This window comes from Pecten maximus, chromosome 18, assembly GCF_902652985.1.
Source record: "Pecten maximus chromosome 18, xPecMax1.1, whole genome shotgun sequence".
NCBI classification, from domain to species: domain Eukaryota; kingdom Metazoa; phylum Mollusca; class Bivalvia; order Pectinida; family Pectinidae; genus Pecten; species Pecten maximus.
In genome coordinates this window covers 20,985,340-21,003,193 of record NC_047032.1, presented here as the reverse complement: position 1 = coordinate 21,003,193, position 17,854 = coordinate 20,985,340, and the positions used below count along the sequence as shown (strand labels likewise).

The 17,854-nt window shown below is 36.4% G+C and overlaps 1 protein-coding gene across 1 annotated transcript in view; it reads right to left on the bottom strand.

Annotated features, from left to right (window-relative positions):
- Positions 1 to 431: 431 nt before the first annotated feature.
- Positions 432 to 17,854, bottom strand: part of LOC117316786 (aquaporin-1-like) — a 65,205-nt gene continuing 47,782 nt past the window's right edge. Inside the window, exons 4-7 of the mRNA XM_033871553.1 lie at positions 5,711 to 5,915; positions 5,187 to 5,267; positions 3,432 to 3,543; positions 432 to 1,732 (exon numbers count right to left, since the gene is read on the bottom strand). Of these exons, the coding sequence (XP_033727444.1) occupies positions 1,632 to 1,732; positions 3,432 to 3,543; positions 5,187 to 5,267; positions 5,711 to 5,915 (499 nt within the window). The 3' untranslated portion in view covers positions 432 to 1,631. The remainder of the gene's footprint in view (positions 1,733 to 3,431; positions 3,544 to 5,186; positions 5,268 to 5,710; positions 5,916 to 17,854) is intronic.

The window sequence follows — 17,854 nt, the reverse complement described above, 5'->3', positions numbered from 1 at the left end:
CCTCAGGCCTCTCGGGGGTCAGTCCCACCATTTGTACAATTTTGAATCCCCACCTAATAGTGATGCTACCAGGCAAATATGAGCGATATCCATTGCTCGGTTTCAGAGAAGAAGTCATTAATATCAATATAGCCCAATTGACCCCTCTTGGCCCCCAGGGGGTTAGCCCCACCATTTGTACAATTTTGAATCCCCACACCATAGTGATGCTACCAGGCAAGTATGAGCGATATCCATTGCTTGGTTTCAGAGAAGAAATCGTTAATATTAATAGAGCCAAATTGACCCCTTTTGGCGCCGCCCCTCAGACCCCTCGGGGGTCAGCCCCACCATTTGTACAATTTTGAGTCCCCATCCCATAGGGATGCTTCTGACCAAATTTGGTCAAATTCTGATCATTGGTCAATTGTTGACGGACGGACGGACGACGGACGCTACGGTATGGCATAAGCTCACCTTGGTCATTCGGTCCAGGTGAGCTAATAAATTCAATAATTATACATTTAAATCAATTTACCAAAACATATTTTAATCGATTTTAAATGAAAGGCATGTTTTGGTTTACATCCGTCCTGCTTTCATAAGAACAGAATATACTTATCAATTGGAAGTTATCAGTATAAACATATCAAAAAAATATCATAAACAAATTTTGCATGTTAATATATTATAGCATCAACGAATATTATTTACAAATATACAATTAGCAAAGAATCCGAGTATTGTCATATAATAATTACATATCTTTTTTTTTAAGTGTCAAACATCACAAGGAAGAATTAGAATCCATAGGCCCTGCATATCAATCAATGCAATGAACACTATGGCAGAACAATGTGCTAGTCATAATGTATTTGTTCCTTTTGTTAATAATGTAGATATTGGACTAAATATATTAAAATGTGTCATTGTTTTGCTATAAACTATGTCATTTCTATTTCGATATTTATTAAAATTGATGGTGTGAAATCAGCAATGCTGATAACCCCAGGTGTTGACAGTGATAACATTGGTTGAATTGTATTATAGTGGCAGTCTGATTCTTACTTCTATATAATCTCATTGCAAACTCAGAAAAATAAATATCAATTATCTCTTAATTGCATACTTGTAATAACAATTGGAGTATCAATTAGAAAAAAATATCACAATACATGAATTCCTAAGGCGCCTAATTCGCCGTTTGAAAGTCAGACAAACAACAGTATGACGTACAATTGTTAACGTTCCAGATTTCGCTATTGCATTGTTTTCTATATTTATCAGTGAATTTTGGAATTTCAAAAAGAAAAATAAGTCATGTTGTGTTCATGATTATTAAGTGACTTAAGTAACATGATGACAAATGTGTACAGCCATAACCTTATAAAGGAACATCTATTCAGTAAACACGTCTTTTCATAGCAACCGTCAATTATATAAAAGTCTTCTTTATATGGTGACCACCTTACTGCTTTCGTTATATACAGGTTTTTCAGCATCACGTATATCAATACATATGTTTATAAACCACAGCCTATAATTAACCACCCATATATAAGGTATATCAATATAGCATTTATAACTGTCTCTTAATACAAGTTGTACATGATTAAATAGTCCCACTGACTGGTCGATATCATGTAACCTTTTCATAGGTTCATAGACAATTTCTCAACTTGTTCACCACCATTTCGTTGTGAATCCGCCCTGAAATAATCCCGGGGTATGCAGACCATTGTCCCATCTTCCGCTGAAGAAAAAAAGAAATTATATACGAGGTCACATATTTTTCATAAATGATATTAATGAGAAATATCCTGGTGATCGCAAAATCACTAGAAATAAATTTTAAATATGAAAAATGAATACTTAAAAGTGTTGAGATAACGTTTTCATTGTCTGATTTTGAAACTGCGTTAAGAACCCATTTTTATTCAGTTAGTTACAACTTCTGTATTTTTATTATAAATATGTTATCTACCGAAGCATTGCTGTCCTGCAGGTAGGGCGTAAGAATTGTACCTGCTGCCCCCATTGCATGATCGTAAAAGGCGACTAAATTTGGGATCTTATCTTTTCTCTTCTTTCCCTAACAGCTTTCTTTTTCCTTATGTCTTCCTTGACAGTGCCTCACTTTTGGCCTTTAATGGAGCGTTCGCCCCAGTGAGGAAGGCTTTGGGTTCTGTCCCCTGGCCAAGACATACCAGAGTCTTTAAAAATGGTACAGTAGTTGCTACTCCTGCTTAGGGCTCAGCATACTTTGAGTGGGACGACTGGTTAGCCCATTGTCAGTATAATGTGACCGGGTTGGGTGTCTTCGACAGTATGCTTCAGTGAGGTAGCACTATAAATCGGCAAAAGTTCCGGCCTATCACAAGGAGACTTAACACGAACATACCGCAGCCTCCCAAAACACATACGCACTCACCACACGCATGCATGTCGCACGCACGGGAGGCCGTCCTTAAATGACCCTAGCTGTTAATAGGACGTTAAACAAAAACCAAACCAAAACCGAAGCATTGCTGGGATAGACACTCCGGGAGTATTATCGATAGAAATCAAAGATGGTGTTATCCGCCTGATAACTTTTACATTTAACATTTGTTTTTCCAAGTCTAGGACAAAAGTAGGTGTAACAACTTCATTCTGAATTTTCCAATCAACTTCCAAGGCATTATATGATAGGGGTAATGCTACCGAATTGGCATAACTCGTAACTGTTTAAAAATAGAAAGAAAGGAATACTGTTTCAAAAACGAACGCTACCAACAAGTCTTAACGATATTGAATCTTATGTTTTTTTCTTGCTGATATTTAAATAGATAACCTTAGATTTGTACTCTCGGTCGTTGGAGAACAACTTTTTTTTCTTCATTTCAATAAATTTTATTATACAAGATGTTATAGTACAAAGGGATTTGACAACAGGCTTTGCCTATATCAGTCTTCTCCCACATAAATGACATTTTGATAAAATAATATTGATAGAATTTTTCTTGACAAATTGAACAATAGAACTACATGTATATAATTAGGGTTATTTGTAACACTTACACATACACTCATACACACATCATTGTAATAATTTAAGTAGTCATTCATAGTTTAATGGAATAATGTATAGTTAAAAAGTATCGAAAGTTCAGGAAATATTTTAAAGACTTTGTAAAGCAAAAGCGCCTCACCTACCTGACGGTGAGAAAGAAGAGTATTTTATTGAACAATTATAATGATATACATACATATCAATGAAATATTAGTTCCCACTATTAAAACCTTTTTAAGTAAAGTACAACATAAATAACCAGTTATATATGGTTTGAACGATATTTTCATTATGTAGTCTCAAAGTGCCGAGTATGAAAATGTTAGATATAAAACAGGCAACTCATAATGGGTTACCATTGTCCCGACCTACCCGTCCTTAGCTAGAGCAATATACTCACCTAATTTTTGAACCGCATCATCCATAGTTATAGCTCCTTTGTATGGATTGAAGAGGAATTTATACATCAGCGCCGACAATGATCCGCCTATCAGAGGTCCTACCCAGTACACCTGCAAAACCATAGACAACATTTAACAAGTATATACATAGTATCCCAAACAACTTTAGGAAAAATCCATAATCTACCTCGTCTAGACTCACCACTAAAGTAGCACACTACAGTAGGACAGCCTGACCATGGGCGATTTTGGATCGGATATACCATGGCTGTCGTGCAGACAGGTTCACGGTTGGAGGGGTCACAACACTTTGTCAAAAACTTCCGATCTAAAGAATAGTCCATGTAAAATGATATTCGAAAATTTGATACTTGCTTGTCACACGAATCATTGGAGCCTAAGTAAATTAGTAATTGTTTGTTGTACTTACAATGAAACAAATGCCAATAAATACAAGCAAAAAAAACACAGATTAACATATCAATACACCGCTCATGACTTCCGGTTGGTGTAGCTGTGTACCACTACAGATGGGTCGTCTGCTACAAATTGTCCTATTATCTTTGTATATTAATTCAGTTTAATAAGGTATATTGGTTTTAAGAGTTTTATCATGTCATGGGTCTGAAGCGAGATTCGCATGTGCTTAACTGTTACATTGTATACACGTGTCACCGTATATGCATACGTACTAGGCTAGCTAGTGTAACACTGTGGGTTTGTTAGGGTGCGTGAATCTGCTTCATCACCTTGAAACGACATTAATTTCAATTTGGAACACTGTCCCTGAATAACATTCCGGGCTAGTGGTGTCAAGATACGTTAAATCAATTGAATGAAGGCTACAACTGCACAGTGTATGAAACACATGTACAATGTACATGTATTTGAACCGCATGAAAAACATTTCCCCCAATTCAAATAACGGCAACAATTAATTAAATTGACATGTGCTTATAAAGATAAATCACTAGGATATAAATACTGCATTCTTTATTGACAATTTAAAGCTAAAAGGCAATTGTGAAGCAAAGCATATTTGGAACTGGTTGAATATTATATACATGTATATAAATTGCCAAGACTGTGTTGGATTTTTGAACTTTTAAGGATAATTAGTATATGCATGTATACTAATCCGTTTTGATGCATCTCTTGTTGTTGAATCTCATGTCTTGATTATCTATATAACTTTCATTAAATAGAGCACCCATTGCTCATTCATTCCTTACAAGTCTGTCATTTCGAATTTGAATTGTGAATTTCTGTTACAACAATTCTGAGTGTTGTTCGGAAGTTTTATGAAGTTATATTAACAGCTGAAGTCACTTTAGTCTATCCGACCAACAGGCCTTTCAGGCCTTTGATTTTTTTAAGCAAATAACTCCTTTATTAAGGCAAACGAGTGTCAAGTAAGTGTTTGGTTGTTTATCATAAAAACGATAAACAAAAGACACCAAGGATAATATCACCTTTCAAAATTAAACATATAATAGAACCATAAATGAATTAACCTGCATCATACAGCTGTTGGGGCCGCTTATGACTCGTCAGTAGAGGACTTCGCGTGTTGATATTAACGAGGGTACGGAGGAAACAAATAGGCCGAAAGAAATATCAATATCCCTTATGTTATTGATTCAATTTCTTGATTTTTTTATATTGGAGTTAAAGAGAATGAATATTGAAAGGCGGCACTGATAACAAATGCATTAAAACGTGACGTGCAGATTACGGTCGGCCTCAAACCTTACCCACTGGTCTGTAAAATTGTTCGAGGCAACGGCAATCCCTAACGATCTAGATGGATTCATACTGGCTCCTGTGAAATGAATCTGAAAAAGTAACCAGATATTATGATATATCCGCGTAAAATGTGTTGTGATCGGCTTCACATACGAAGTATTGTAAAATGCTTACGACTAATAACAACACACCTTTTATTTCATCAATTATTATTAGTACTACAATGTAGAGTCTACATGCATATTGTATTGAATGTTGCGCATATAGCTTTCAGATTTTGCTCACTGAACAAACGGTTTTTAAGGGAAGTAATCTTACCAGTGCAATACAATTAAACGAATCACTTTATGTTTATTTGAAATTATTTGAAAATAATACACTCCCCGTCACTTCAGAAAGGTTGTTTTGGAAATCATTTTGCCTTTTCGCTAACAGCTCAATTGATTTACCTCAATATATTTTTAACGCTTTTCAGTTATATCATAGTGTCAATATTGCATTGCAGTGTTCACATTTGTTTTAGTATACTTGCCGCTGAAAGATGTAGAGTCGCTACAGTGAGCCCGATCTTGACGGACACGCTTCCAAAGTCCACGCGATTTGAGTCGGTTGTGGCAATAATTACATACACAAGGGTAAATGTTAGAATTATTTCAATTCCGACACCTTGACCACTGGTCACTTCATTGTCCAACTGCGTGAGTCCGAGGTTACTGTGTACAGATTCAGGCGATACACTGCAAAATAATACAACGTGATAAATAAGGTGTAGGACTTTATTTTCAACTGAACTTGAGTTTAGCTTTATGGATACCTAGGAATCGACGACTATAGCCAAAATACAATCTAATTAAAATCTAGATGGTCATTCTCACTACGATACATCTAACAACATCCCATAAGGGGTCACGTTCTGATGACCTTTGAGATGTGTGTATTTCACTTTCAGGGCCAATTGTCAATTTGCCGATGACCTTAGCTGTTAATAGGACGTTAAACAAAATAAACCAAACCAAACCAATCCTCGAAGCAAACCATATCGTCACAGCATGCATCTGAAGTAAACCATTTCGGTACAGTATGTACATATAGCTATATGTTTTGTGGGACGAAAGGACTTGAAACAAATTGACAGATTATGCAAGTTATGCACTCCAGTCGTGCTAATTTGGACATATAAAATTCATTTCAAAGATTCTGGAAGTAGTCATTTGATTGGCTAATCTAAACATTCACCCCGACGTGACCCCATATGGGATGTAGTTTGATGTTCATGTAACGTAGTGAGAAGGACAATTTAATGAGATTGCTTAAATCATGAAATGTAATTTGAAAATTATTGCACCGATTCCTCTGCGATAAACATTTCTTTTGGAGTTATCTCCCTTCGCTCGATACAACAGATTTTATATTTTCAATATTGTCAACATAAACACATATTATTATCTTATGGGAGGGAGGAGTTGAAAAACTAATTTCAAAATCTGTATTAGGCCAATAAAATAAGTTAAAATTATCCTATGACTTGATTCGGTATACGTAATATGTTATACTGTTTTTAAGGACACTAGTGCATTTTTGAGTCACCATTTACCAGAGTAACAATATATAGCACAAGTAGACGGCGCGACGTCATTTATTAGACCATAAGAAATATATAACACGAATTCTACATGAAATCAAAGATTTTATAGAAATAAAATAAGAAAGCAACTTTCTTAGATTGAAACTTTTAATTCATTAACTTACAGAATTAGCATTGTGGATCACAAGCAAACAGGTCCTACTTGTAGTTATTCAGTAGCACCTACAGTAATTGGTTACTATGGCAAACGACTTATCAAATTACATGATAAAATGTCCATGGTTCTACAATAAATGTATAACATAATATCCTGTTATGAAATTTACTGGTATTTTGAATAATGATCATTGGGGCCGCGGTGGCCGAGTGGTTAAGGTGTACCGACACTTTATCACTAGCCCTCCACCACTGGGTTGCGAGTTCGAAACCTACGTGGGGAAGTGGCCAGGTACTGACCGCAGGCCGGTGGTTTTTCTCCGGGTACTCCGGCTTTCCTCCACCTCCAAACCTGGCACGTCCTTAAATGACCCAGGCTGTTAATATGACGTTAAACAAAAACAAACCAAACCAAACCGAAGGTCAGGTGAACGTATGCCATGGTGCGGCGTCCGTCGTCCGTCAACATTTGCTTTAAATCGCTAGTCATAAAATACATAGTGTATCCTTGGATGAAGGGGAACAAGTTTTATTGCATAAATGACGATTCTGACTCTCAAGAGACCTGAGGGGCGGGGTCAAATAGGGGAAATAGATGTAAGGCCTTTAAATCGGTACTTGTCATACAGTTACTGTTACACCCACCCCCACCCCCGGGGGGGGGGGGGGGGGGGGGCAGAGGGACAGGGCCCAATAGAAGAAACAGAAGTAATTTAATCCCTTTAAATGGCTAATTGTAAAAGTTCTGAATAGATTTTAACATCTTTGGAAAAAGAGAAGCAGATATTGAATGGTGACTCTGACCCCACTGGCCATAGGGGGATATGGCCCTATAGGGGAAATAGAGGTTAGGCCTTTAAATCGCTACTTAGTCATTAAGCACTGAATAGATTTTAGTCAGCTTTTGTCTTTTCCCAACCCTGTGTAATTAGTTTCTTTGATATATCTGAGAAACCATTTATATCCCCAAACCTATTACTATATATAGCATTGTTTGGCAAACAGAGATCAGCAAAATCATGTAAAACCATATATATAGCATTGTTCGAGATTGACAAATAGAGCTATTAACGAAATGAACATAAACATTATTTTGACGTTTGGTAAAATCCAACCAGGTGAGCGATACAGGCCCCATGGGCGTCTTGTTTTTGTAACGTATACTTTGATTCAGGTTTACATGACAAAGTAATATAATCCCTTTATACAAAACCATCTATCTTTCAATAGAAAAACCTCCCTACTACATACATACATTAGCAAGTCTCGCTATATATTTCATTTCATACATACAAATAACTAATGCAAATTACAAAGTTTATAACATGTAGAATCCTTACACGCATTTCATCCAGACTGACTTGTAAATTCACACACTCACTATATAAATTGATATTTAAAATCATGTTTACATTAATATTCCTCTCTTAACTAACATTTGGATTTTGTGAATATTAGGATATTTGGAAAATTATTTTGAAACATACATTATCTGTAGTAATTATGTATTAATTACTTTAGTTGGGCGGGCCAAAGAAACATTTACCATATTTAATCAACAACAGTGATAATTTTACCATAGAAACAAACACGACAATATTTCTATTTTTGGTGTTTTATGTATGCATTTTTGTCAAGTCGTTTGTTGTGTCAACCGTCTTGTGTTTGTGTTATATTTGTGTTCTTGGACGTTACCAAAGCTATGACAGAGATTACTTACCTAACACCGATACAAGAAAGGCCTCAAATTAATTATGATGTGCTATATCACCCTTTCAGTAGATCTTGAGCTTTGTGATGTTACCAGGTTTGTCAATAGTGATAACAAAACAATTGTGAGGTGTTACTGTTGCTATCTTTGGGGGTTTTTTTTCACGAAATCTCTTTTTATGAAATAATTTTAACTACAAAGAAAATCTTTATTATTTTTTGAAATTATTTTATCTATGAATATTTACATCAATCGCAACGTTTATCCTTCCTTCTCCGAGCTTTCCATCGTCATGTGCCAAACAAAATGGAAGAAGACACTACTCAATTGTTAAAAAAAACCATCAACTGAACTAAAATAATAGTAGTAACACCACAGGCATATCTTCAAATGACAGCTGCATTTTCATTGAAAATGGATTAGAATATAATTTGATTTCCAAACCTTTTAAAAAACAGAAAGGAAAAAAATATCTTGCGTACTTATAAAGAAAACACAAATTCAGTATGTTATACTTTGGGGACATTTGTTTCAATCAAAAGTCGGTGATTTTCCCCCTGTGACAAGTCCTTTTCCTATGACTTACCTATTTTATTTTTTTTTAATTTCATTGTCATTTACATTTTTAACATAAGACTGCCATATAAATCTATGTCTATTAAGATATTTTTTAAAAGACGTGTTTTAAAGGAGACAGCGATTTGGAACATTTTTGATAATGTCTCTTATACTTAATTAGGCTTTAAAACATAATCGTCTGAAATATATATATCAAAGTCAAATTTCAGTGAACTAGAACTTAAATAAACCCCTAATATCCCACTCCGTGTACACACACACTCGCAATGACCTTAGTTTTAAGATCATGAATCTTACCAAACATAAGTTATGTCTGGTAAGTTGGTGATGGCACATTGGTCATAAAATATATCTTTTCAATTTATCTTTATTGCAAAGTACCTTTAACCACGCCAAATTGTCAGAAGCACCTGTTATCTAGAGTGAGAGTCACGACTGAGTATCACAACAAATAGGAAAAATATTTTTATTTTACGACTCGTTTAAGCAGATAAAATCATACATCTAAAAGCTGTTTAATGACAAAGTTTTTTGGTTGTTTATTGTCTTTTTTCTATAAAACATTCATTTGACATTTGTCTGTAGGTCGAGCGTGTTGTGAAAGATGACAGAATATAATATAAAGCAATGTATGGTAAGCCAAAAAATGTAGCCTACGATCTATGTAAATACGTCCGTATAAAAGCTTGACCAGGTGTAGACTACAACGATTGTAGTCACGCACGGCCGAACATCACATTCGGAACGAGATGACACAAACACCTCACGGACATGAACAGCCAGAATCATTTTGAAGCAAAATATCCTTGTACAGTGAAACCTGATAATCCGACACCATGGGGGAGTGGCCGTTTTGGTCGGATTAGACAGGGTGTCGGAAAAGTCAGGTATTGTTGTTGACTACACTTGGTATTCATATATGCTATCCGATATATTTGTCAAAATAAACAATCAATAATGGACATACACGCCGAGTTCCTTTTGAGAAAGTTTAGGAAGTTTCTCGGAATCGACAATTAATTGAACCTTTTTTTCCAAAGTTAAATCTGTCCGATGTCGCTTTGGTGACGGAATACTTGTATCCATTAAATTTTACATGATGGTGAAGAGGCCATGCTTAATTTTTAACGTCTGTTCACAACCATAGCAAATCAAACACTGTCAAAATATAATTCTGTATTTTCTGACATTTACTCACTACGTAAATTCAAACACTGCCAAATTATGATTCTGTATTTTCTGATAATTACTCAGTACGTAACAGGTAAACTTATATATGTATACAGTACAATAATCCCCCCTTTGTACCCCCACTACACTAACCGACCACCGTCACCTCGAGCGGAACGGTTGTGTACACATGCGGTGCAACAAACTCACATATTTTTAATCTCCATTGAATTCCGTTCCGGTATGTGTCAGATTTACCAGGTACAATTAACTAACAAAGATAGGTTGTTGTTATAGAAATATGTGTCGGAATTCGGAACTGACAGTGACCGGAAATATCAGTTTTTTTATACACTGAGAAAGAACAGAATTTCACGGGAATACGGTACAGTGTCGGATGTGACAGGGTGTCGGATTATACAGGTTTCACTGTAGTAACTAGTGCCAACCTCACTGATCAACATTCGGGAGGTCGCATGCCATCCTGTAGGCTAAAGTTTCTTACCAATGGACACCACTAAGACCGTAGTTGAGGAAGAGTGTTTGTTATTTTTGCCGAGATAGACTGCATGATTGCAATTTAGAAGGCAGCACGCAACGTATACTAAGTAAAAAAAATAACAGTTTTAGAAATAGGTTTATGTTAGTTGATAAGCAATAAACGCAAGCGACTGTGTTAAATATGAAGGTTCGGGTGTCGGCCCTGTAATTCTTTAAAATATTAAAAAATATTCCGGATTGAGCTTGCGAGATTTACTACATGAAGTTGGAGTAACATCATGACTATTATAAAAAGTATAGGTTGTTGTATATTTTTATACAATACTAAAGATTACATTCGTTACAGTGCTACTATCCTCCATACGTTTGTACTTCTTTTATATTTATTAGGGCTTTTCACCAAATGTTTTTTCTCCAATATCATGGCATATGTCAAAGGGGTGTGGTCATCTATTATTAAGTAGGTCACAAAATCCTCAATGGCCGCCATGACGTCATACCAAAAAAGTTTTAAATTGCCATAACTCAAAAAGTAATTATCATACAGAGGTCTTGTAATTATATTATTTGTAGATAATGACTGGGGCTAACTTTTATATTGTGAGTTTGGAGTCAGAGGTCAAATCAAAAGCTCGCTAAGGAGTCGGGTTTGTCTAATTTAGAAAATCTTCCTTTTTCAATCTTTTTCAAAAATTCTTTCAAAGTATGATACAGTATGTCATTCTGATGATTTTGATGTCTTTTTTGATACGCCATTTTGAATATTTCCCTTTATATTATATGCATGCTCACATATTCCTCTCAAATTCCACCAGTGGGATTCAGTACAAACTTTTAACATAATGACTATGAGATGGTAATGACCAAGTCTTGTTATCATGGGGTCGGTCCGAAATCAAATATTGCCGCCATGACGTCATGTATTGAAACGTTTAAAATGGCTATTACTCAAAACGGTTTTATTTTCCTGAGGTCATGTAATTATATTAATTGTAGTTAATGGCTAGGGCAAACTTTTTCTTTCTACAAGTTTGAAAGTCAGAGGTGAAATTTAAAAAAGTTCACTATGAGGTCAAAGGTCACCAAATTACCAACTTCATTTTTTTAATTTTTTTATTGGTCGATGCAGTATGTCTCTCTGATGATTTTGGTACCTTCAGTTTTTCTTTAACACTTCCGGCTCAGGATGTACGCTATTTTGAAAATTTCCATGATTGCACAATTATTGCTAAATCTTTAAACGACATACATGTATATCTTCTCAATAATCAAGAGGCTCATGGACTTGATATTTGGTCTGTAGAATGCGGGATGAACCGCTACAAAATTTGTTTAAATGAATGACCTTGATCTACATTCAAGGTCACAGGTGTCAAATTGGCTAAAATCTTGAAATGACTTCTAGTGGTTTGGTTTATTTTGTTTAACGTCCTATTAACAGCTAAGGTCATTTAAGGACGGCCTCCCGTGCGTGCGACATGCATGCGTTTGGCGGGTGCGTATGTGTGTTTTGGGAGGCTGCGGTATGTTCGTGTTCAGTTTGGTTTGGTTTGGTTTATTTTGTTTAACGTCCTATTAACAGCTAAGGTCATTTAAGGACGGCCTCCCCGTGCGTGCGTGCGTATGTGTGTTTTGGGCGGCTGCGGTATGTTCGTGTTAAGTCTCCTTGTGATAGGCCGGAACTTTTGCCGATTTATAGTGCTACCTCACTAAAGCATACTGCCGAAGACACCCAGCAGCACAACTCACCCGGTCTCATTATACTGACAACGAGCGAACCAGTCGTCCCACTCCAAATATGCTGAGCGATAAGCAGGAGCAGCAACTACCATTTTTAAAGACTCTGGTATGTCTCGGCTAGGGGACAGAACCCAAAGCCTTCCACACAGCGGCGAACGCTCAGCTAAAAGGCCAAAAGTGAGGCATTGTCAAGGGAGACATTAGGAAGAAGAAAGTTGTCAAGAAAAAAGAGAAAAGATAAGATCCCAAATTTAGTCGCCTCTTACGATCATGCAATGGGGGCAGCAGGTACAATTCTTACGCCCTACCTGCAGGGAAGAAATGACTTCTGACGGTCTAACAAGTTTGTTCAAATGAAAGACCTTTACCTACATTCAAGGTCATAAAGGTAAATGCTCCCTTACGTTTGTCAAAGGTGTGAAAAGCCCGGCAAATTGTCCATGACAATTTCTAGTTACATTGTATATTTATAATTGACCCGGGGTTAGTTTTCAACGTCGAATATCGACACCGAATGCCGTTGAAAATTGAACCATCAGCACATTCTTCACTCCGACCCGTGGAATATGGACTCCGTTGAACCCAAAAAAATGGTTTACCATTTCCTAGCTTTTAGCCTTGTCGACTTCATTAATATGGCCGAATCGACCACAACAAATGTCAAGGGCACTTGGTCAAATTTCAAGATCAAGTGATGAGTTATTCATTGATCGTTTTCCCTTGCGTTAAGCATGGTCAATATGTTTTCACTAGTCAACGAGGGAACTTTTGTGTGTCGTGTTGCTCGGCATACGACATGGAACATTCAGAAATTGAATGTTTTACATCTAGATATATAGGACATTCAATATTCAAATGACATCACTGGCTAACGAGTTGACTTTTGAATGTCATTCAGCTGGACATACATGTACGACGGCATTCAACATCCAGAAATTACTGTTGCGTAGCGCGACATACGACATTCAAATTTTGAATGTTGTGTAGCACGACTTTGAGATTCGAACGTAACGTAAGCTTTATGTACATATTATATAAAACTACAGGAACGGAACATAGCATGGTTTAATTTGTTATGTGACATTGATAATTTTGCAAAAAAAACTTTCAGTACCCGTAAAATACATGAACATACGCTACCATCACAAAACATCCATTTAATGTCTTATTATCTTTGTAGTAAAGAAACTAATGAGTTTAAATAAACTATTCGGAGATTTATTTTTTACAACATTAGAGGCTGATTAAATAATCACATGTTTCCTTAAACTGGGCACAACATTTAAAATATGGAACCGAGATATTGTACAGTCTAATTTTTTTTTCCATTTTTCGTTTCGTTTGATTTTGTTTCGTTGCGTTTAATTCCGTTTAGTTTCGTTTGATTTCGTTTTGCTTTCGTTTCGCACTTTATAGTTACCCGTTATTTAGCCATATGTCCACACCGTGAGTGCCATTTAATGCATTTTTGGGGGGATGAACAGTGTTTACGCCGTCGAATATGTGTTTTCATTAACGTTTGCGTTTTTACCACAGCGCCAAATTATTTGTTAATTAATATTGTTTTTACTAGATAAAATCAACGATTTCTAAAAGCTGAAATGCTACTCTGCTGTGTCGGCGAAGAGACCTCAATATCCATACCCGTTCTATTCCCGGTACAATGACATTACCTAGCAATGATTTATAGCTAACCTGGGGTGTCTGATTTTTTAAAGTGGTGTTTCGATTTTATTGCTGCCTTTCTTATTCAAATGATTTTGAAGTTCATCATAGCGCTGGGGTCAGTTTGCTTTTTCAGGATCAACGACCTCACAACAGGCAGTGCCATATGAAGATAGGTGTCAGTCGGTCTTATTCTGGAGCTCTTTAATGTCCCCTACCAGAAGACCAATGAAAACGCCGTTTATTGCCCCCTGGTGACATGTTAAGTGTTGATAGGCCGTTAAGATACTGATATAAGAAAACTCAACTCGTGCATGGTTGGTTCGTCTTAATATGGTAATGATGTATGTTCTACCAGGCATACAAGTCTACTGTAAAGCCTTTTATAAACAAAGTATATGGTCATTATATAGGAGATCGTATATAATTTCTCTGACGAATTATGACACGTCTACAGGAATTATCTTATAACGTGTTACCTTTGGCCCTCACCTACCCGATGTGTGTGGTTTACATAGTCTTCTCAAACAAGATTACAACAGGTAATTTATTTTTGTCATGTTTTTTAGACGAGTCGTCTAAAAACAAACATGACAAAAATAAATTTAGTTAATTCCGTTTCTTTTGTAAAATTACCCTGTTAAAAGGCATGTCACTCTTTAGTTTATGGTAACAGCTTAGAACACGTGTCCTTAATAATGATATTTTGACATCGGCATTTATTTAACTATTTAACTCCCCATCTAGATTTTCATATTTCTTTACATGTATTGTAATATCCTTAGTCGCCTCCTAATCATTAACACTTTAGGCCCTATGGATTACTGACGGATGATAGAACCTATATGTTACAGTTTTCCCTCACTGTATCCATGATATCTAACTTGCAATTTGCATATGGGTTAATGTTGCATTTGAAAACCACTAGATTCACTATATGAAAATATACGTGTTATCTTAGCTTTCCTCCGTTTGTTCTGCAAGTTTTGATATGTGGATTCCTTTCCGGTACTTGCTCTAGTTCTTCCTACATAGTTACGTGACCGGAACGAGTGAAGACATTACCACTTTGTCGGTAAAGCTACCCATGCACCACATTACCGCATTCTTTGTACATAAATATGATGAACATCTTTAGCAATCTTACCAACGAGAGAAAAATGTCTTCAAATCTCCGAAATAGTGATTTGAAATTATTCTGTGGTGTACAAGAAGGTTCTAATATCAAAATCGGCACTGCTGTCATTTCTGGACGGATTCAGACATTTTTACAAGATTGAATCTCCTTTGCTACATTTGTTTGATAAGCACTCATTTTCATAGTCGGGTGCACTGGGGCAATTTATAGAGCGAGTTTTAATGGTCATGTTGCGATAATAAAACTCTTCAGTGTTAGCAGTAACGATGGCGACATAGAAACGAACAAACGCTGATACACGGATAAAATGGAACGTCAAAAGCCATTGTCCGTATCGTTGCCATGACAGCCGATCCAAGCCGCGATCGATAATGCAAGGAGAAAGCGAAAGTTGAAATTTTATACGTAACTTGCCATTTTTCGTTAATCTACATCCATACATGATATTGTTTGATGTTGTTTAATCGTATTTTATTTAGAACTCTTTTACAATATGTTATGTATCCCTACGGTGCTATCTTAAAGAGGCAGATATTGACATTTTAAGGGGTTTAACGTCCTCGTAACAGCTAGGGTCATATGAGAACAGGTGTCAATGAGTCACCTGTAGTAAGAAAATAAAGCAGAGAAAGACAGATTAGCTTGGAAAGAATGAAAGATTTAGAATCCTAAGTGTTGAAAAGGGAGCATAAAATTGCATCTGCTTTCTTTAATGTCCCCTAAATAAAAGACAAAGAAGAAAATCCCCGGTCCTTCAGAGGGCCCACTTTGAGTCGACTTCTGGGATCGAAACATGCAATTGAATACAGTGGGCCTTATTATGGGGTTTTCCAATGTCCAATGAACAAACGAAAAGAAACTACATCGACGCGACAGGGGGGGGGGGGGGGGGCCACAATTAGTCACCTTTTGCAGTGAGATTAATAAATCTAACATGGGTCTGTTCCGTGGACAGGAATATCTCAACCCGGGTGTAGGAGTTGGCCAGTCACCATGAAGAGGCTTCCGACAAGGGTTGAGATATTCTTGTTTGCGGAACAGATACATGATTTATTATTTTTCTCGGATACTTACAAGCAAATGTTATTTTTTATGAAAGTTTTTCATCGCGCCATTTACAATGCTCAGTCAAATGTGCGTCAACTTGATAACATCCATTATCACTTATGGCATGGTTTCTCAACGTAAAATAATGACGTTAAGTTTTTGTGTGTAGCGTTAAATAGCACTTTTCATCTGCCTTAACCCCCTGTGTTGTAATCTTTTCCCTAACCACCGAGGGGTCAGTAGAATCGTCAATCCACTTGGGAGTGAGACAGGGGATCCCAACCCGAGGGGTGGGGGAGCTCAGGTTGCCAAACACGAGGCTTAACGAGTGTTCCGATTCCGCTGACAACCTCACATGAGAGTAAATGAATATTTTACTCTTACCCTCTTTACCCTCTTATATTTACCATTGTATGGCACTGCCACTATATAACCCTACCAATTCAGTTGCGAGTTCACCAGCTTATGAACTGCCAACTGAAATTTGAATTTGAAAATTTCAAAAAAAAATCGCACGACAAATAAAAAATCGCAGATGGTAAATATAAGCATTGAACGGCTTTCAATTGGCATTCATAGTCAATATGAATAAATGAATCTAATATGGACGTTACATCAATTGCAAGGATATGTTGACGTGACCAATGAATTGTCGACGTTACGCCATTGTATTGTCGCCATGACGTCATGGTGTTGTTGCCGTGACGACATACAATTGTTGAGAACGGGCAAAGAGCTTGTGTAGTTTGTCTCAACCCTAGGGTGAGATATGAAATGTGCACACCGATAAAATTGCGGATATCGCTGTCCAGGATAAGAGAAACAGCAGACATACACACGGACATAAAGTAGCCACCCAAAACACCGCATCACCTGTGTTATTTTCTTTGTATGTAAATGATTTTGAACTTAACTTTATTAATGACAATTGTCCAAGTATTGAATTACAGATGCTTAATCTTTTCTTGCTTATGTATGCCGACGACATGGTTTTATTTGCTAACCGCCAAGAAGTTTTACAAAGTATGTTGGATTCTTTATATGAATATACCAGAAAATTGAATCTTGGTCATAGAAATATATTAATGGCAATAAAGAAATTGTTGACTGTTTTAAATACTTTTCAACTACAATGGAAAGTTAAAAAAAAAAACACACACACACAAAAACATTTTGCAGAACAATGCATCGAAAATATGGGGGTTTCATAAAGCACCGGATGTCGAAAGCGTACATTTGAAATTCTGTAAAAAAAAATATACTTAAGGTGCCTGAATCATCTTGCAAATGTCTTTGTTTACTGTAAATTGCGTAGATTACCATTAATTATTATTAGAAAATTAAGAGTGTTCAAATATTAGCTGAAAATGAAACAATCGGATAA